The sequence below is a fragment of the Leptinotarsa decemlineata genome, unplaced genomic scaffold (assembly GCF_025532065.1).
Source record: "Leptinotarsa decemlineata unplaced genomic scaffold, Ldec_3_MD MMD2_tig00026328_RagTag_RagTag, whole genome shotgun sequence".
In the NCBI taxonomy this organism is placed as follows: Eukaryota; Metazoa; Arthropoda; class Insecta; order Coleoptera; family Chrysomelidae; genus Leptinotarsa; species Leptinotarsa decemlineata.
In genome coordinates this window covers 36,482,314-36,503,722 of record NW_027412688.1, presented here as the reverse complement: position 1 = coordinate 36,503,722, position 21,409 = coordinate 36,482,314, and the positions used below count along the sequence as shown (strand labels likewise).

Below are 21,409 nucleotides of genomic sequence, written 5' to 3'. Positions count from 1 at the left end.
ATATATCGTTCACATATATCATAAACAACAAAGGACCCAATACAGAGCCCTGGGGAACTCCATGCCTGACTATTTTGTACGTTGAATTCATGTCATTTATAAATACTGTTTGCTTTCTGTTATTTGAATATGATTTCAGTAGTATCAGAGGTACACCCCTTATTCCATAAAACTCTAACTTCTCTAGCAAGAGATCATGAGATACACAGTCAAACGCTTTCGAAAGATTAAGCATAATGACTTCAGTGTGCACACTCTCTTCAAATCCCTTTACTATAGTATCAACCAGTGATCTAATTGCTTGGGTGGTTGAACAACCTGGCCGAAAACCAAATTGCCCCTTGTTAAGTAGTTCGTGTCTCACAAAGAATTTTAATAATCGCTCCTTCAAAATTATTTCAATAATTTTTCCAAAGATGGGGATTATTGATATCGTTCGATAGTTGTCAACCAAGTTTTTATCACCTTTTTTGTCAGGAAACACTCCTTCATTGAAACAACGGTTTGTTAAACATAAAAAAGGGTCCATGAGAATATCGGTAGTTTCCTTGACTACCCGAGCATTAAGACAATGTACATCAAAACAGGCAGAGTTTTTTTAAAGTTTTTATGGTGTGTAAAACCTCACTTCTTATAACTGGTGCTGAGAAAAAGGAGTTTTTTGGTTTGGGAATACCTCGAAGGAAGTTCATTGCATGGTGATTCGTCTGCGGTAAAGAATTTATTATTTCTTCTGCAATACCACTAAAGTGAAAGTTGAATTGATCAGGACTTATGGTTGATGGGGTGGTTTTGATATTTTGATTTCTCCCATCATTGACAAGAAGCCACGCATCTTTGGCGCTATTCTGTGAGTTTTGAAGAAATTGATGGTAGGATTTTTTTTTCGCCTCGGATAAGGTGGATTCATATTGTTTTTTAAAAGCATTGAAAGTATTTTTGTCGAGGGGATCACCAGACGAATCACTAACAAATTTTAGGGAGGCTAGGGTGTTCCTCATTTGTGCTAGTTCTTTTGTGAAGAAATTACCTGGATGACTTTTTTTATTTTTGATAGTTTTTTGAGGAAAGTAATGAACCGTTGCAGATTAAAACATAAAAAAAGGATTGTCATTATTCATATTATCAATAATAATGATCCATAGGTAACAATCCGCAAGTCATCTTTTCCCTCAGTATGCATCTTACCATTGACTCTGACATATTGTTATTACTTATATGGGTAATTTTTCGTTTTGTGGACACCCGGCGATTTTGAAAAAATTTTTGACTGTACTTACGTATTTTGATGCGTAGATTACGAATCCGAAAGAAAAAAGCGGCGTTCTCCCTTATTTAAAAAGTTACGGCCCTTCAAAGTTCAGGAAACGGCAACTTTTCAGCCTTCGTTTTCACCAAATAAACTATTTCAAAACACAAGCATTTATTCACTAGGTCACCTTCACACCTTATTCCTCCTCCTTTAACACTTTTCACTTCAATAATCAACATTTTTCTTATAAAAATGTTAAAAAATGTACGGAGCTGCTTTTTGGTTACATATCACTGTATTTTACGTTTTTAAGGTTATGATATGGTTGGTACGACTGATGCAGTCAATATTCCTGAAGTAATTCAAATGTTTTTTGCCTTCATTCTTTAGCTCGTAATTTGGTTTTTGGCACTTTTCTTAAAATTACAACAAATGTACTGAGCTTTTTTTTCGGTATTTTCATAATCCACTTTCTATTGCATCTATACCATAAAGTGTCATAATTTAATTTGCACTCTTCATTGCAATTAGTACAACGTATTGTTGCTGCAAACACTCCTACTTGAACCAAATATAGAAATAAATTATTTCTTACTTTCACTAAATTATGAATTTCGTTCAAATTCATTTTGTATTTTTCTCTCACGTCAGACTAAAAATTCAAATCTACGAATTTCTCCGCGATAAATGGGATTAACTCAAATATAAACTCATGTTGATAGATGGAACAAGAATCGTTTTTAAATGTGAACATTGGTGTGTAAATCTAGTAGGTGACGACAAATACCAACCGCTTTTTTCTGAAATGTCACTAGTACCTAACCTACAAATATAAGAGTGTCACCAGGAGAAGCATTCGTTTTTAAATAAAGTTTTTTATAAGAAAAATGTTAATTATTGAAGTGAAAAGTGTCAAAGAAGGAGGAATAAGGTGTAAAGGTGACCTAGTGAATAAATGCTTGTGTTTTTAAAAAAAGAAGGCTTAAAAGTTGCCCTTTTCTGAACTTTGAAGGGCCGTAACTTTTTAAATAAGGGAGAGCGCCGCTTTTTTCTTTCGGATTCGCATCAAAATACGTAAGTACAGTCAAAAGTTTTTTCAAAATCGCCGGGTGTCCACAAAACGAAAATTTACCATTATATGTTGTAAGAAATGTAATATTGCAATCTTTGTCATGATAATACCACAATCATTAGGCAAGGTTTTTTTTTCAGAAATACGCAACTATTTTCGAAACAGAAAGGGTAGGGATGGTAGAACTTCCCTACATGAGCGAAGATAGGCTGCAGAAGATAGGAGTGCCCTTAGGGCCCAGACTGAGGATAATGCAAGAGGCACAGATATCGGTTTGTAATGACAACACGTTGTGTATAGTGTAGTAGAACCAAATCGCACGAAGGACTGATTTCTAATGGGAATTTTATCGTGCTGAGGAAGTCGGAGATTATATCATTTCTCTGTGGATTGATTTGGATACATTTCGAAAATGGCGGCTGGCCAAGTAGGTTAGGATTTTTGTTCATTATCACCCTTATTCGGGATGAAAATATATTTATTGTTAGAGATTAGTGAGTGACGGGGTGTGGCAGAAATGAACAGAAGCATACCTGCCGTCACATCAACTACAGTTGCAGGAAAATTATGGATTTCAAAAACTCAACCTCTGCCCAGAAATGTTGCTGAACTTTCACTGGAGTGATGTTGTTTTATGTTGCACCCCGTACATGTAAATCAGAACGTGATTCACACTTTTGTATAGGATTTTACAAGCGTTAGATAACTTTTATATAAGTTCTTGGATGATGGATACTTTATACGGATGTAAGAATTTCAGAATTGTAAAGGATTTGCCAATAATACCAAAGAATCATTCTTTGTACTTGTATATCAACCTGTTACTTTGTGTATTGACCGATATTTTATAAATAAAAGATTACACTCATCTTCTCATTTTCTTTATTTATTTCATTCATAGGTTCTGACGTAAATAAAGGTCGGAAAATAAATTCAGAAACAGAAATAAAGCATAATGGAGTTTAACCAATATCTCAAATGTATAATAATACACATATATTATTCTCTCATCCCGAAGTATATGTTTATGGAGTTGCTTCCAGACTTTGTCAGCAGATGGCGCAGTGGCACATCCTACCAGCTCAACTGCAGACAGAACTTATGACTATTCGGAAGGAATTTTCAGACGAACGATCCACGCAAGAGTGCGTCAGGAAGCTGTTGTGTCTCCACTGCTGTACAGCCTTTACGTGAGCGACCTTCCGAGGTTCGATCACATGAAAGTTTTTCTTTACGCCGATGATACGGCTCTCCTCGCTTCTTCCATGGGTCGGGCGTTGGCAGTCGTCTACATGCAACGTGCATTGAACGACCTCGAACGCTGGTACCTTGACTGGAAAATCCGGGTGAATCCAGGCGATACTTGGGGAGACGTAATGTTTCTCCACACACAAGGATCACGATCTCAGGGAGTAGCTAGTCTTTGGGTAGATCGCCAACTCACCTGGGCAAATCACATTGATTATAATCAAGAGCAAAGTTCAGATGAGGATAGCTAAACTCTATCCTCTTGTTAATAGAAATTCAAGGCTCAATCTTAAAAATAAGATTTTATTATACAAGACGATGTTCAAGGCTGTCATCATGTATGCTTCAGGTGCTTGGGGGACAAACCGCCCCGTCAAACCTCTCCATTTTGGAAAGGTTGCAAAACAAGCTTCTCAGGATGCTGGTGAATGCTCCATGATTCGTGAGGAATTAAGCCTTCCGCAGAGATTTGAAGATGTCAACTATACGGCAGTCCATTCAGTCGAGGAATCAGAGAGTTTTCGAATCAGCGGAAACTCATGATAACCCATCAGTTAGGGAAGCTGTAGATTACACTATAGACGATCCCACTCGATTCAGAAGGCCCCCTCACTCGGTTGAGTGAAATGAACAGTTTGTTCATCAAATACCCCAGTCAGGAAGGAGTACACAAGGCCAGAGTGGCCACCAAAACACCTTAAGTTACAAACCATTCGTCTTTCTGACGAACCTCAGTTGGAAGGATAAGGGAAAAAATGTCCAACCTGATAGAAATGAAGATGATTATGACACAGATGAACGATGCCTAGAAACCATGGTGTTTGGCCGATTCGCTTTCGTTTTGTCGAAATCCCTCTCCGCGATAAATGGGATTAACTCAAATATAAACTCATGTTGATAGATGGAACAAGAATCGTTTTCAAATGTGAACATTGGTGTGTAAATCTAGTAGCTGAACAATTTACATCCCACTCCACAGTCACTATTCCCACACTAAAAAACACAATGCCGGAAATTACTTTTCGAAAGCATATAATGAAGTGGCCGTCACTTAAAAAAGTGCGCCAATAAACACGAACCAGTATTTTGCAGACTTTTCAACCAGTCTTTCAAGGATGGGATTTTTCCTTATAGGCGTTCAGCCTATTCCCAAAAAGGGGAACAATGATCGAACTAAAAAATAAAAAATCGAGTAGCGTAGACGATATAACAATAAAAGTTCTGAAATATGTCATTCCATCTATATCTGAAATTCTATTGAATCTTATGAATCACTTTATAATGGAAGGCGTGTTTCCGAGTGTCTTCAAAACGGCCAAAGTTATCTCTATCATAAAAAGGGTTCACATGAAGATATAGATAACTATCGCCAAATATTATTAGTGAGTATTCCATCAAAACTTATTGAAAAAATAGTAGCAAATAGAATTACTGCGTTTCTCGAAGATTCTAACCGATCATCAACATGGTTTTAAAAAAGCTAGATCAGTTGAGACTGCTATTGCTAGAAAATTCGAGTTTATTTACAATGAAATCGATAAGGGTAAGTACGTAGTTTCAATATTATTCGACTTGGCTAAGGCGTTTGATTCAGTAAATAGTGACATTATGGTTAGTAAGTTATATAACATTGGCATTAGAGGGTTTCTTCTGGAATGGATAAAATCTTTTATGGAAGAAAGGAAAATGGTAGTGACTGTGAATAATATAGTATCTGATATTCAAGATATTATCCTTGGTGTACCACAGGGGTCCATTTTAGGCCCACTGCATTTCTATATAAATGATCTTCCGAAGTATATAAAACAAGGTTTCATTATCCTATTCGCAGATGACACTACCATAACAGTTTCCGGAAATATTGCGGAGTAGCTAGAAAACAACATCAATTCAGTTATGGATGACATGATTTCTTGGTGTGATAGAAATCAACTAAAACTGAACGAAAGTAAAACAGTACATTTAAGCTTCACGTTATGGAAAACAGTGAAACTCAACAGCATCCAACTCTCGGAAACAGCCAAACTCCTTGGTATGTTTACAGATAAAACCTTGTCTTGGGAGCCCCATATCGATGATGTCTGCAAAAAATTGAATCAAGCGTTATTTGCAATACGACAGATCAAAGATGTGCTTAGTTTAGATGGTATCAGGACTGTTTACTATTCATTGGCTCAAAATGTATTAATGTGGGGTTCTTCTGTGAAGGCAAAACCTGTTTTTATTGTTCTAAAAAGAATAATTAGAACTATCTTTAATATTGCACCCAGGGATAGCTGTAGATCTGCTTTCTGCAAGAACAAGATGCAGTTCATCTCGAAAACGGTTCAAAATAGAAATAGTATTATCTGAACAAAGTTAATCTAAAACTGGATGTAGAGCTCAAAAATGTTGAAATATACAGGGTTTTCCATTTGAAAAAATTGAGTTCCACTCATTTTTTCATGAGATAAAAGTATCTGCATTTTTTGAAGACCCTGTATGACGCAAATAAAAATATGACTCGGAGTGAAGATCCTCATAGTATCACTCCACTCCATTTCAAATTTGATCGTTTTAGTGCAAGAGAGTTCAAGATTATCAGCATTTATAAAAGTTCATGTTTGGTAAAAAAAATATCGAAATTAATTTATATCTTCTAAACGGTAATAGATAGGTATAGGGAAATAGTATATGAATTTGTTGACAAAGTGATAATGAATCATAATATGATATTATATACGGGGTGTTCCATTTGAAAAATCAAAGAAGCCGCTTCTTTATAGTAGAAGCGACAACGCCGCTTCGTCTAAAATATTTTAGGCGTATAGGTCATATTGACTTATGCATACTGTGGAATTTTCAGGTTGATCCGTTGAATAGTTTGCCAGAAACGGCTAATTAACGCTTATCATGAAAAGCTCTGCTCCGTGTGAAAAATAATGTACCCAGTCTGAGAGATGAATTAATAGTTCATAACTATGCAACACGAAATAGACATTTATTAACTATCCCAAAACATAAAACATCGACATTTAAGGAATCACTTGCATATAATGGCATAATATGATTCAATACGTTGCCTCAAGATATTAAAGATTTGCATATTATACCATTCAAAAAACAAATAAAGGAGCTATTAACTAATAAGGGATATTATAGCGTACAAGAATTGTTAGAACGGGATACTCTGTTATCATGATTATTGCTTTCACTACATTTCTTTCATCCTAGTTAAACATAAATTTACTTTCTGTATATTTATGTATATATATAGTTGTATGTGTGTTTCTTTTATTTTTTATATATGTATATAGTTAAGTACCTGTTTCAAGTGTCCGATCTATGTTATACTCTGGACCGTTATTATTGTTTTATTTAATTTTCATATTTTTATTTATGACATGTGTTATATCATGTAAATGATCAAAAATACGAATAAAGTTATTATTATTATTACTAAAATCTTCCAAACAACTATAGACCAATCCCTTTGCCATCAGTGATATAAAAATCACGGAGAAAGCCGTAATCCACCATATCCTCAAATAAAAACCCATCAATGCAGTTAATTGTATGATTTTCACATGAAGGGTTTTACAAAAACGGCGACACGTGTTTCGCTATACAATAGTTTTCTCGAAAGTTATTAATAATTGACTTCTGAATTACAAGTTGTAAATTTCACCTTCTGCTGTCGCTGGAATTGCAACGGCTGCTTCTCAAAAGCTTGGAACACTGTTCCGAACCAACATGGTTGACAGATTGCGATGATTTGACATGATGCTTCTAAGGTGGCTCGAAGAGTTATCAACATCGCATACGCAGAACACGACAATAATGACCAATATAATCGATGGATGAAGTGAAATATATTTCCAAATCAATTTTCATCACAGTAAAAGTTTTGCTTCGAATATTCTCTGAATTTTTACTCGTGATGATCGCTAGTTTCCTTTATTCACAAACATGTCCGTTTCTGTGAAAATAAATAAGTCAATCAATGTGACAATACCCTCTTGAAAAGTCACTTCAGCGACCCCTAAGAAGCGACCCTTTGTTTCATAACATGTCCATTACTAAACGCGCAAAAAATCTAAACAATATTCTTCAAGACTCATATTTTTTGGATAATCGACAAGCAGCTCAAACAAAGACTGTCCCGACGGTGGGCGCCAAGACGTCTGGCGTCATGGAAGCTGCAGCCAGCATCCAGTTCGCCCGAGAAACTCTTAGTTCCAGGGTGGATTTTTCCATTTTTCCTCCCAGTTTGCAATAGTGGTGATTGTGAACACATCGACGATTTTTATATAAATCTAAAGAATAGTTACATTTAGTGGTTGTACAGGATGGTGCCAAAATCTTTCTGGTTTGTTTTGAGCTTGAAGAATGGGGCTGCTATTATGGCTGCTTCGAATATGGTAAGTACATAAGAGTTAAATTGTACATTTTTGGGCGTGGTATATTTTTCCTAAATCTCGATTTCTTCAATTCTACTATAACTTTTCTATCAAAACTTCAGTTGTCTTGCAAAAGCAGCTTGATTATTGAAATATTGTTATATTGTTGAACAAACTTTTTTTTTTGGGAAAGAAAGTTTTTGGCTTTCTACTACTCCATCTGATACAAAAAAATGGATGAGAGAATCTTCCGAAGAAAGGAAGGATTAATCAATTTGAAAATAAGTAACTCTATACATGGATATGTAAATCATGCAAAGAAGTAACTTTCAGACACAAACTGAAAGAAAGTCCTCCTGAAACAGCTACTTTCATATAAACATTGAATTACACGAAAGAAAAAAATTCTTTCGAAACAAATACTTCTATATGAACACTGAATTATACAGAAGATACTTTTCTCTATTCAGTTTGTATATCGAACATTTGTGGAGGAATAAGAATCAGATATCATTCACATGAGTTCTACTTTGAATGAATGGTAATAAATTGTACTCACATGGAACACTGTCACCCTAACTGGTATACACGTTTCCCAAAAAATTAATCACTCCTAAAAATATAACCCTTTCAAATCAAACTTTTTTTTGTTGGCAACATTAACAAAACCTGGAATGACAACTTCAAATTTACATATGACACATTGATGAAATTTGTAAATCAATTACAATTGTGCAAAATCAAATGGAATGACGTGAATGATGAGTCATTTGAATATTTGAATGTTAAAAATGGCGCTGGGTAGCAAAGACACCAACTGTCATTTCTGTGCCTCTGAAAATATATTGAATTTCGACAAAGTTTGATAGTTCATGAAAATATGAACTTTGGGTACACGACGTAGGGAATTTTAGGTATGATACTGTTGAAGCTATAGATATATTTAGAAAAACACAAAATATATCTATGTTGCTTGTTTTTTAACATTGAATATTATTGAAAGAATGATGAGTATCTTCAAAAATCATCAAATACATGGAAAGCAAACAATGTAGCTTTAAAAACACATGACAAACGTACCAAACTTTCGAAACAACCTAATATAATTTTGATTGTTCATAATTATATCGATTACTGTTTTCCATTCTTCTCTCAAGATATGTTTGTTTTTTTAATTATTATTTTTCTCAACTCCATATTCAATTACCCATCTCTTGATATTTTTCTTTCTTATTCACCATTCATTTCTTCAGGCTCAGAGAAGGAAAATATCAATCTCTATAAATCAAATATTACGATGTTTTTCAGATATTCGCATTGACAGCTATTATTGGAGCCAGCGTCGAGCTTTTCAGAGTGGAAAAACAAGAGTATGAACTTTACCTTATCGTTGCAGTGGTCATGGGATTCTTCAATCTCTTCATCGCAGGGATAATCACGATAGCACTCATTGCGGTAAGTTCAACTTCAGTTTAGGTCATCGAGATTAATTGTGTTGATCAGTTTTTGATAAAAATACCAAAAATTACAAAATAGATGCCACGACGAACATTTTCATTGATACTCGTTCAGAGAGACAAAATTATTGCTGTCATCTCTGGTCAAAAGCAGTTTCCAAAGTCACCAGCGCTAAGAATAATTTGCTGTCAACTTCTGTTTTCATCTAACTTAAAAATGAAGGATCGTCTGGACCTGATGACATATTAAAATACTAATCAATACAGTTTATTGTATGATTTTCACTATAAAGTGAAAGCGACACGAGTTTCGCTATAGAATAGTTTCCTCAAGCATAAACTGCGGTTTTTTTATAAGTATTTTAGGAACTTCCTCTGCACGCTCTCAATTGATGTCTTCTGGTAGTCGTAAACTGAATTCCATAACACAGAGCCATACTTTAACTAAGATCTGGCATACGCAAAATATAGCAATTTCAAGGTGGCAATACTTTTGAAGTTTTTGCCATTTCTGTAAATGAATCCAAGCGTCTTATTTGCATCAGCAGTCATACTCCTTATATGTGTTGTAAATGTTAATTTACTGTCGTACGCGGTTGATTGTAGTAATGTTGATTGAATAATCGTATATTAAAGTTCGCTTTTCGTTATGAATGATTTTATTTTACATTTGGATACGTTCAGTTGTAGATGATTAGGTATCATTACACCAAAGTTTGATTACATCTAATTGATGTTGTACACGTTGCCAGTCAGTAATGTCGTCGATTTCATAATATAGTTTCAGGTCGTCTGCAAATAGTAGGCTAGGAGTATTCAAAGAGGTTGCCAAGTCATTAATAAAAATAAAAAATAAAAGAGGTCCAAGATTAGAACCTTGTGGTACCCCAGATGTAACTACGTACTTAGCCGATTTGAAAGATTCATATTCAACGAATTGTTTTCTTTCTTATTAGTCAGTGGACTATGCTTGAAGACTGGCAGTAAACAAATCTAAAGAAATGAACTTTAAACGTTCAAGTAAGTCTCGAATATACCTACACAGTAGGTGTATCTATGTCTATGTGATTGACAGAACATTTTAAAATCTGGTAATCCTAGATTTTAGTGAAAAATACACAAGAATTGGTGAATTTTTGTCACTCAGCACGTGGAACGTTATTGGAAACGTTGGCAAGAAAACAATAGTTTTTTTTTAAGAAAAATTGATCCTGTTACCGAACTAACCCTTCTTGCATATATATTGGATCACTTAACCAGTTGATTAGTTGTTTATGTTGTTTGATAATGGCACAAAATTCCACTTGTCCTCGCAGAAAGAAATTTGGTAATTAAATGAACCATTCAAGTAATGTTCCGAACCCCTTGAACGATTCCACTTCATTTCGCATTTGTTTTCGTAATTGAATTCTTCGCAGAGGTCCTGAGTGTCCTGAATCTAAACAACCAAACGTAATAACACGAATAAATCATTTGCATGCCCCTCCGACAGACACCCAATCTCCCTGTTTTTCCACGACATTTCTGAAAGACTGCCTGCTGTAAATCTCATAATCTCTTATTTGAATTCCAGGGGAACGAAAGGTACGTCCTGCTCTACATCTTGCTGGAGTTTTCGAATCTATTCATCATCACGATCTTTGCCGGAATTAACATATTCGAATACAGGTCGCTGTATTTGGGAATTTTGTTTGTAGTGTGTCGTAAGTATCATCTGAAATGTATACTGTGCGAAAACCTAAATAGAAGGTATCGAGACCGAACAAAATTTACGAATAACGATGTGAATTTCAATGTTTTTTGAAGAGACAGACAATAGAGTTGCCACCGAGAAGGCATTAACATCGTTTTTTCCAATAGAAAGGGAGAGTATTCAAATATCTCTTTTGAGAATAATTTCCACTCTCTATTCAACATTTTTTATTTTTGAAAACCAGATCATTTGTTCCTGAGTAATTAATTAGTCGTTTCATATTTGTTTCAATGATCTGCAATCAAACGATAAATATCATAATTTCAAGAAAAAATATATTCAAAATTCACAGTAGTTGAAATGTTCACCATAATGAACTTCAAAGAATGTTCACTTTCATAATCAGCTTTTCGGGTTTTCGGGTTTTTAAACCTTGGTCTGCAGGTTTTCATGTCTGACGTTTCATCTACTACTGCAGTAGACACTGCAGAAGTTTGGGAGTCCTGGTCCTTTGCTGTGGTCGTTGTTCATGGGGGAGTAGCTTTGTATAGAGTCAGGGGTGAAGTTGTTGGTCTTCAAGTTGAGTCCTCAGGATGTTCCAGGATCTTCCGCTATCGAATGGATAATGGATATTCCTCCAGGATATTCTGGATCTGCTCCGTTGGGTCTTCCATTAACCCCACGAGTGTGGCTGGGGGGAACTGGAGCTTGTTCCGTGGTATCTTTTTGGCGCTTTTGGTGTTCCCTGGAGTTCCTGAAATCTCAATACAATGTTGGAATTTCTCTCCGTTTTTATATCATCGTTGGTAGGCGTGGCTTTGTTCCTCTTAATTGTTGAATGACTTTTATATATAATCGAGAACAGGTAGCTAGATTTCACTGATGTTCATTGCCTCTTCCTTTCTTGAAATCTCCCTATGAATTTCTATTGCCCCTCTATATATTCTTGAGTAGTAATTTTGAGTTTTATCTTGTATTTGTGGATTTTCGAATGAATTGATGTTAGTGCCTTCATTGGAGCATGTTCGGCTACAGCTGAGTTTTCGGTTTGTCCGAGTTGACATTTTCTCTTGTGTTCAGAAAGACGGCTACCGATACTTCTTTTCCTGGTTCCAATGATTACTGACCCGCAGTTACAAGGAATCTATTATACCCCGGGTGTTGCTGAAGGTGCCCTGGTTTCAAGTTGTGTTTCTCTAAAATTCTCCCAATGCGGCTGTAACATTCTCAACGTAGGAAAGGAAAGCGTTTCCCTGGTCGTGGGACCTTGGGGTTTTCTCTCCTGGGTCGTACGGCCCGCTCGAATTCTACTTTGCTGTACCCATTCCCTTTGGAAGCACTTTTAGGTGATAGAGTTCCTCAGAAAAAGTATCAGGTTCACCTGCAGACCACGTTCAGAAATGCCGAAAAATAACTTTGACACAACAATGAACGTTCACAAATTCATTTCTCACATTATGAAATGTTTCTGATGCAATTTCGTTAGGAGTACCTCGGTTCGTGAGTTGTAAAATAGGCTGCGGTTGTAAAACATATTTTGGATTTCACAAATCTTCAAAAAAAAGTTTGAAGGGAGCGTTTCATATGATCTAGCACGTCATTTTGAGGACTACGTTTATCTACCCACCAATTTGAATAATTTTCATCTTGCCAATTTCAACTTAGCCTGTCGTGATAAAGAGATACCTCATCATGCTGAAACGTAACATCAGGTGAAAACTTATTTGGGTTTGCCAATTTTCTAAACCAGTAGACAGACAGACAAGGTACCTTAGAAGTGCATACCAGATCACCCGATATGACGCCTCTAGATGTATTTGAGGAAGTACGTGACATCTGAGTTATATGACCTTAGTTTTAGTTAAGTCCACAACTCGTGGACTCGTGGAAAAGAAGTGCCCTCAACAAAGTTACCCCGAAAATACTCTATAATGTAGAAAATAAATTTTCAAGGATGTGTAGATCGAGCAAAGTAGTAACTTTCAGGCACATCATTGTTTGTTGTATGATATCGTGGTTTACAGGGTTCAAGTTTCTCATGAGATCCCAGAAGATACTAATGAACACCCACATTAGTTAATATATAATCCATTATAGGCTTATAGTATGAAAAAATTACTAGTATTGTGATTTTTCATTCATCAGAATGTTGAACAGCTGAAAAAATATTTCATTTACTGGTGAATTCAAAGAGTATATCCACGAATAAATATTTGAAAATCGACAATTTGAAGCTTCTTGGAAAAGCCCTGGTTGGGAAAAATGAAAAGGCCAAAAGAATGAGTCAGACAGTATCGTTCTGATGATGATTTAATTCTCAATTTGAATTTTAATAAGCAGTCAAGCTCATTGTCTGTATAGGCATACAATAGTTTGTTGTTTTTCAAAAAGTTTTCCGTTGATTCTTTAATTTTTAATTTCATTACATTCTGGAAAATTACAGAAAAACACAGAAACACTGCAGTTTTTTTTCTTCTATATTCCACAGTTAGCCTTCTTCAATGGAATGTAAAAAACATCTGAATTTTCTGATGTTTTGTATGTTTTGACTCTGAAACTTTTTTAAATTTCATGGTTTTGCAGTGTTTTTATGGTATGGACTCTACTGCATGTACGGCTTCTACGCAGAGCTGGCAGAATACAACTCTGTAAAATCCGGGGTGATAGAAATCACCTGCAACACCAATATAAACCCGATAGCTTTTCCAGAAAAGGCGGTTGAAAGCACCGCTGTTTAGAAGATGTCTACTTTGAATTATTGTGTTCATGTATATATAGTTCTATGTACGTTTTCCTCAAAGAGGTATATATGTGTTCAAATGAATCTAAAGTATTTTGGAAATATACGAAATAATGTAATTTTCCAAAAGATTGTTTCTGTTCCAGAATTTCTCATACCAAGATTATCTCAGTCGAAACTTTTCTTACTTGAATGTCACCTGACAGTAAATCTGGTGACATCTCCTCCAACGACAGAAGACCCATCTTCGTAGGAGGAGACGTCATCAATTTTACTTTCATGTTTGTCTTCTTCAGGGCAGTTGAGCGGAAACTTGGCGGTTCCTAACAGTGCCTGGTGGTGAATTACAAGTTCATTCACTTCATGTAAGAAATCGTCCGATTTTATATTCATTTTCAGGATTCAAACGTATATTTTGGAGAGGTATCAATAAATAAACGTTTCACATCATGATTTTTATTGAAAAGAACGAATTGTCAAAGAAGGCCATTGTCGACTGTGTAATCCTTGATAGATATAAACTCCCTAGCATGTGCTCGATGTTTCAGATGGAAGGCAAAGAAGAACGATACCAAAGATCCAATCATCTGCAAAAAATTGTAATTAGCATGATGACAAAAAAATAATAAAATGATCGCATAAAACATATGTTCTGCCATTTTGAAGTTTTACGCAGGGTGGGCCGAACAGAGACCTCCAAATCGTTTTTTGCGATACGTGATTCATTGTAGTTTTCAAGTTTTGAATTGTTTGATGTTTATGAAAGATTTTCCTCCAGGTCGGCTCTAATTCACGTTTGAACAAGCAAAAGTTGCAATTTCCACTTTGAATTGAGAAGTTCTTGTGTAATTTTAAAACGTTTTCGGACTCCTGAGCTTGCAAAAAAACACAAACAACCTCCGAAATATCTCACTAAAGTGGGATATTACGAGGGTGGACATCGCCTGTTATGTCATTCAGAAATCACAGAATTGCAAATTTTGAATTTTAGTTTCACGATGAAATAAAGCGATGAAAACAAAATCAATACAATCATAATATATGTTTTTTTGGTTTTCCTTATTTATTTGCGAACACCTCTGAGAGAAATCATCATATTTTTTCAATTAAGTGTTTTCATTGGTAGTGTCTTTATGGTTTTTTTTCACGTGAGATATTTTATTTAATTTTTTCTGTCTATTTGCGCCTCAACCCCTGTTTATCGAATAAATATCAATTGGTGCCTGTAGCTTGCTGGGAAAATGTATTTAACAACATACATTTTTCTTTAATGCGTTCTTTCCTTATTCGATAATCTTCACACAGTCATACATTTGGGAAACTTCAAATTTCTGCTGTTTCACGTCATGAAACATAAGGATTAGATCACAAATACTACAAAATGAATTGCTGAACATATGAGAGGGGCAGTCTGATAAGTAATGAGATACAAATTGTCTTGTCTATTTAGGCCACCCTGTATAAAAAAGATATTCTCCTCAAAATAAAAGTCAAAGACTCCGGACGAATTTTTTTCTAAACTTCAACTGTGAGAAATCAGTCTTGTTTCATTTTAATAGGTACACCCTGTATAAGGAAGTGCAATTATTTTTGAGACATAACATTCAGTGAAATTTTTCGGAGTGCTCATATTAAAAAAACAAATTTCATCCTACATTTTCTTGCTGACGTGATGGACTGTATTCACGAAAGATCTAAAGTAATTCACATCAGGGAATAATAAACAATACTGAATGTTTTACACTTAGACGTCGGACTGCAAAAACAAACAGATGGTAATGAAATGAAAATGTATATGCCACACAAAATGTTGCGAAATCTTTAGAATGTTTTGCTGCAATGACTAATACCTAGTAATATTCTGAACGATCCAAATACTATCAAAAATTGAAGAACACGGCATTTTTTCGAATAATATTTCATTAGCACTGATTTGATAATGAATTCATTGAAGCAATTGGTAGTTCAAATATTGATTCAACCAATGAAAAATCTATTAACACTCACATCCTAATAAAAGCCTTTATTAGCAAATTGCACTCTGTTATTTTAAATACAGTTTTGCAACAAAGTTTTCAACCCCAATAATTGTATCGTGAAAGGAAACTTTTCTGAATCTTCTTTTCAATAACAGGATAAGTATATGGAAGTGTAAACTTTTACGGAAGTAAACAACTATGCCAAAGCCGGGTTTTTGGCCGTGGTCCGCATGTTTATATGCCTGACGTTTCATTTACCACTGCGTTAGACATTATCACAAACAATCGAACAATCGAACATTGTTAGAAGTTGTTTTTTAACGATACTGATCTTTTCCTTGATTTCATAAATAAGAACTGATCTAAAAATAATCTTTGTGTTGATAACACCTCAATAGATGATAGATATTTAGAGTTCAAATTTTCAACTTGTGACCATCTGTCCTGCTAAGATTTCTGCCTTAGTGCGGCAGGCCTGAATGATTTTAAGATTCGACAGTAGAGAGGGCATCATTCCACCAAGGACTCCAATAAGCAGAACAACCATCTTGACAGAATGGTCTGGATAGAGTCCGCAGAGTTCAAAGAGAAAATCTCGATATTATATCCGTTTTTTCTCCTCTTTTCGGACAATATTTGTGTCGCCAGGAGCTGAAACTCCACGACAAATATCGTCTTGCTCTAGTAGTCAAGAAGAACTACATCAGGCTTATTAGCTTGTATGAGCCTGAGGGTGGGGAACGAATAGTTCTAATAAATTCGGCACTTCTCGTTCCCCACAACGGATTCAATATCCCCCGGAGCGTAGGGCAACACCGGTGACTCGTCAATACCGTAAGAGTGCCGTAGATGGTAAAACAGCACCCTTAGGGCCGTGTTATGTCGATGAATATAGGCCGAGACCGCATATGCTGGACATGCTGATAGCAAGTGCATTAGGGTTTCGGGCGCCTCGTGGCAGGCTCTGCACCTTGTGTCAGGAACCTCTATACCCATCACGCGGTTGCCGTAGACTAAGTTTAAACACACCATCCTGACAAGCCGACTTCAGCCCACTCGACCTGAGGAAAACGAAAGGCAGGTGCTTTGATGAGCCAAGGTCTCAAATGTTATTGAATGTTGTATTTGCGCAGATGTGAGGTGATCTCTGAGGCTTTTATATGAGCGTTTTGCTGAAGGGCTTCCAACTCGGTGACGGAGTTGTGGTCACCTCGTTCAGTGTCGAAAACTGCCGTAAAGAGAAATGCTCCAATTCCTGCTCTCTCATGGTCACGGACCATGCAGAGAAGGGGATACGAACTTCTGACGACTTTACAGGCTGTATCCAGTACCATTCTGTCATGTAGACATTCCAAACTCAAAAAAGTCCACGGCCTCCCTGTTGTTGGGGGAAGTACAACCGTGGAACGGACGATTTGGGATGCAAACTCCTATGGAGATGCATCATTTTTTGGTTCTTTACGTTATTTTTATTATTATTGTTTACAACAAGTTAATATTACATTCTCACTATATTCGAGGAAATATCAATCTTCACTCACCTCCGGAATGGACAGCACGATTACAGATATTCCCAAGATATTCATCGAATCGTCAATATAATCGGAAACTAAAGGAGGACAAGGCTGTTCAAATATATCTTGGGAGTCTGTTACGTGGCAACTTTTCGGCACCACATCCCAGTTGTCAGGCCCATTGAAACCACAACACTTCAGCTGTAAAGAGAGGAATTTAAGCATCGTCATTATAACATACATATTTCACTATTTCCTGTATCAATCAATCAAAACTTCAGTTGAAGAAGTATTCAATTATAATACAGGAGCCTTGTAACATACTAATTTAAATATTACTGGAGTTTTTTCAAGAGGAAGATTAAACTAGTTTGATCTTCCTCCTGAAGATGATCACTTGGTGGTCGAAACACGTGTCGAGGTGTTAAAATAACTCCAGTAATATTCATTACTACTCCAAAGGTTCCAAACAGTGCATCAGAAATACTAACTTAGGTAAAACGTCAGATGTGCTTACCAAAGACAGACCAATCAAAATCAAAAATCAAAAATCCAAAAATCTTTATTTCCGTAGACCTAGGGAAGGCATGGAAAAAGTCACATTACTCAGTACAATCACAATGAGGTCACAATCATAAAACAACATAATTATAAGATATACTATATAACATTTAGACCATAAAAGGGATACAAAAATTAAAATTTAAAATTCCAAATCAGACTGAAAAAATTCATCAAGCGAATAAAATACCTTTTCACATAATACTTTCCGAACTTTTTGTTTAAAGAGCTTTACACTAGTTATTTTTTTAATGGATATTGGGAGCTTGTTGTACAGTTTTACTGACATGATATGAGGTCCATTAGTGACCTTGGCTAACTTATGACTAGGAATTAAAATGTTATAGTTTTTTCTCAAGGTGAAGCTCGAAAGAAGATATGTATCATCTCTGTTCTGAAACTTGGAGCAATTTGATTTAACGTAGATTACGCAATTAAGAATATACATGCAAGTAACAGTTAATATATTCAACTTTGCAAAAAGTGGTTTACAGGAATCGAGTGGTTTTTTAAAACAAATTGTTCTAATAATCTTTTTCTGGAAAATTAATAAGTCACTGATTCTATTGCAGTTGCCAAAACAAATAATACAGTAATTGAGGGCAGAGTAAACATATGCATAATAGTAACTTTTAAGAATTTCAATAGACACAAAATTACGCAGATTCCATATAACGAAACAGTGTGTCGCTAATTTCTTCAGTATGAAATCAACATGATGATTCCAATTGAGTTGGGAATCAATAAAAACTCCTAAAAATTTTTTATAGTTTACCTGTTCAATACTTTTAATCTCAGACCTAACCAATACACTACAATCAGTTTCCTGAATTGTAAAGTGAATGGTGTTGGTTTTAAGATTATTTAGAATCAAGCCATTTTTAGAACAATAATTTTGCATGTTGGATACAGCATCATTTGCTCTTACTGACAATGTTTCACATTCCGAACCACTGACAGTAAAAGATGTGTCATCAGCAAATCAACCTAACATTAAGCTTAAAATTAAAACTAGACTATCAGAGTCAAAAATGAGTATTTTTAAACAGATGAATAATTCTTGTAAACAGAAAAGTATGCACAAATCACAATTACTAGCACCGTTATACCTAAAAACATATTAAGAGCAGCTGTTTTTTAACAATCGGTGAGAAGAAGTTCATTTCTGCAAAAATTCGTGAGCATTATAGGGTCTGACACCCATCGATTCCGGATGATTCTGCGACACTGATAATGTAGTAAATGGTTGTTGTAGTTTATGTTTATTTCTAGTCATGAGATTGTCCAGAAGTAGGAACATCACTTTTTCCCCACATAGAAAATACAGTGGTATATAAACAAACATGGTAGAGTCATTATACCAATTTTGATAAAGAGTGGTTAGCAATGTTCTCTTAGGCGAACCGTCATCAATAACCTCACTGCTTTTTTTTAATGACGAATATTTCTTGTGCCTTGGATGTAGCACCCCAATGAATCCAAGAGAGAGAGTGTGTTTCAGTTGACGGAGTAAAAATATATGTTTACCAAGCTTGCATTTTATATACTCAATATAATTGTTCCACGTGAGTTTAGAATCAATATTCATTCCTAGAAATATCAAGTAAAAGACTTGTCGAATTGACGTGTTGTTCAGTTCCACTAAGTAGTTGCTATCTTTCGAAGAATTTTTTGAAGAAGAAGAAGATCAAACTTCTACCTCTATAAGATGGTCACTTGATGATTGAAACATTTGTCGAGGTGTTAAAATAACTGTTCGGTGTTGGGAAAAAACTCCAGTAACATTCTTTAATAATATAAACGTTATAAAATGCTTTATACTACACTCAAAATTCATATCTTACCCTGTGTTGTATCAGATCCACTACTGCCTTATTTTCGAAATGGTAATTATAGTTTTGAAAGACCACTTCCAATGTAAGGTTGAGTTTTCCTCTGAAAACTCCCATATCACCAAGTTGGTAAAATGAGCTAATGCCCACTGTTAGCTGAACGGCAAACAAGACAAACAAAACAGTGGTGTACTGAAACAAAAAGAATTAATAATAGGTGTTTCAAAAATGTTGTACGTTTATATGAGTCTACTCAAAATTGTAATATCTAAGTGAACAATCATTCAATTTATTAGAAATAAACGCCATTCGAATCTCTCGTCAACGTAACACAAGTCGATTAATTTCGTCAGCATGAAAAAGGGTGCTCGGCCGGGATTCAATGAAGTCGACGAAGGTTTTACCGGTGACAAAGTTATCAAAGTGCTTGAAGATGGTAGTCGGTTGGCGAGAGGTATGAGAAGTATAGTAGGTGAGACAGAACTTCGATGTTGTTTGTGAAACGTACGGACGGGCGTTGTCGCACAGCAAAATTGGACCTCTTCTGTTGGGCAGTGCCGGCTGTTGCTGATGCAATGTTCGGTACATTCCATCGATTTTCTTTTTTTGTGGCGTTTTCGTCGTCTTTGGGAACTGCCTGAGGACTTATCGTTGTCCAACCATTGTCCTGAACGTCTGGTCCAATACGTTTTTAATCATCAAACGTCGTATCAGAGCTGACGCCCAGTTCATCCGCCATAACACGCACCGTTTGTCATAAGTCAGGCTCAACCAGGGTCCTCAAATCCTGGTCCTGAATTACTGTAGTCTAAAATCTCCAGAACGAAATTTCGCATCAACACTGTCATTGCCAAATTCCTGTTTAATTTTCCGAGCTGTTTCGGCAGTGCTTTGGTTCAATTTGAATTCGTAGACAAAATTGGCCGAAAATCGGTCAACGACATCACATAGTTATAAGCTGAAAAGAGGCAAAAAAATGCTGGTGTTGAAGTATTTGACTGAAGGAGGAGTTTTATTGACTGATTATCGAAAACTGCGCGATCGATTCGTCATAATTCTGATTACCCTACCGACTGCGCCAAAAAACAAAGATTCATTTATTTACGAAATACAACTTTCAAGATCAAAGAACGATGTTAACAGTGTGAATGCTAGTAACTGACTGACTCGAATAAAACAAATGAAAAACAAGTAATTTCTGCAGTCAGGAGATAATGCAGAGTTCACTTCTTCTCTGGTGGTGGCATGATGTAATTTTTGTTTTCTTAAAAAACCGAGGAAGTATTATTATTGATGTAGAAGTGAGGTAATATGCTTCAGGTAATCATAATTGAAGAAGTACCTCCAGTACATAAGAATTGTAGAGGTTTAGGTAATTTTTAGAGGTAGTCCCAATTATAGTTACCTGAGGTATATAAATATTAGCATAAGAAGCAACTTGTAGTTTCCAAATCGCTGTTGAAGAAACTACAGTGTTAGCGAAACATGTCAAGTGAAGTTTTTGGAGATAAAATCTTGAGGTGTAGTTTATGAAATTATCAGAAAAGACATTTCATAATTTGAGGTGGATTCCAGAGCATCTGCATATGAACCGAAAACAAAACAGCAATCGACCGTGTGGGTATTCCAAAACGAGCCAAATCAAACAAAAGTTGTTTGTTGAAGAAGCACAGCGAAGCAAA

General features: G+C 35.7%; 3 protein-coding genes across 8 annotated transcripts in view; 2 read left to right on the top strand and 1 right to left on the bottom strand.

Annotated features, from left to right (window-relative positions):
- LOC111503232 (uncharacterized) overlaps positions 1-3,192 on the top strand; it is a 134,581-nt gene extending 131,389 nt beyond the window's left edge. For all 4 annotated transcript variants that reach the window (XM_074181986.1, XM_074181988.1, XM_074181987.1 and 1 more), the window contains one exon: positions 2,465-3,192. In XM_074181986.1, coding sequence (XP_074038087.1) covers positions 2,465-2,629 — 165 coding nt within the window. In that variant the 3' untranslated portion in view covers positions 2,630-3,192. The remainder of the gene's footprint in view (positions 1-2,464) is intronic.
- A 2,235-nt stretch (positions 3,193-5,427) lies between these two features.
- Positions 5,428-21,409, bottom strand: part of LOC111503249 (tetraspanin-7) — a 30,273-nt gene continuing 14,291 nt past the window's right edge. Inside the window, exons 3-5 of one of the 3 annotated variants that reach the window (XM_074182764.1) lie at positions 19,740-19,919; positions 17,362-17,535; positions 5,428-5,653 (exon numbers count right to left, since the gene is read on the bottom strand). In XM_074182764.1, the coding sequence (XP_074038865.1) occupies positions 5,501-5,653; positions 17,362-17,535; positions 19,740-19,919 (507 nt within the window). In that variant the 3' untranslated portion in view covers positions 5,428-5,500. Of the gene's footprint in view, positions 5,654-14,281; positions 14,429-17,361; positions 17,536-19,739; positions 19,920-21,409 lie in introns of those variants that run through there. The other 2 variants (XM_074182763.1, XM_023157512.2) reach the window with 2 other exon arrangements.
- Positions 7,484-13,949, top strand: LOC111503228 (uncharacterized). The gene is made up of 4 exons (XM_023157479.2): positions 7,484-7,972; positions 9,260-9,406; positions 10,982-11,111; positions 13,685-13,949. Exons 1-4 carry the CDS (start codon positions 7,901-7,903, stop codon positions 13,837-13,839), a joined length of 504 nt encoding a protein of 167 aa, XP_023013247.1. The 5' UTR covers positions 7,484-7,900; the 3' UTR covers positions 13,840-13,949.

Bases quoted from the DNA above. Each gene is read 5' to 3' on its own strand.
- LOC111503228 (XM_023157479.2), top strand. From the start codon at position 7,901: ATGGTGCCAAAATCTTTCTGGTTTGTTTTGAGCTTGAAGAATGGGGCT. The intron at 7,973-9,259 runs GTAAGTACATAA...GATGTTTTTCAG, and splicing joins TTATGGCTGCTTCGAATATG to ATATTCGCATTGACAGCTAT. The intron at 9,407-10,981 runs GTAAGTTCAACT...TTTGAATTCCAG, and splicing joins TCACGATAGCACTCATTGCG to GGGAACGAAAGGTACGTCCT.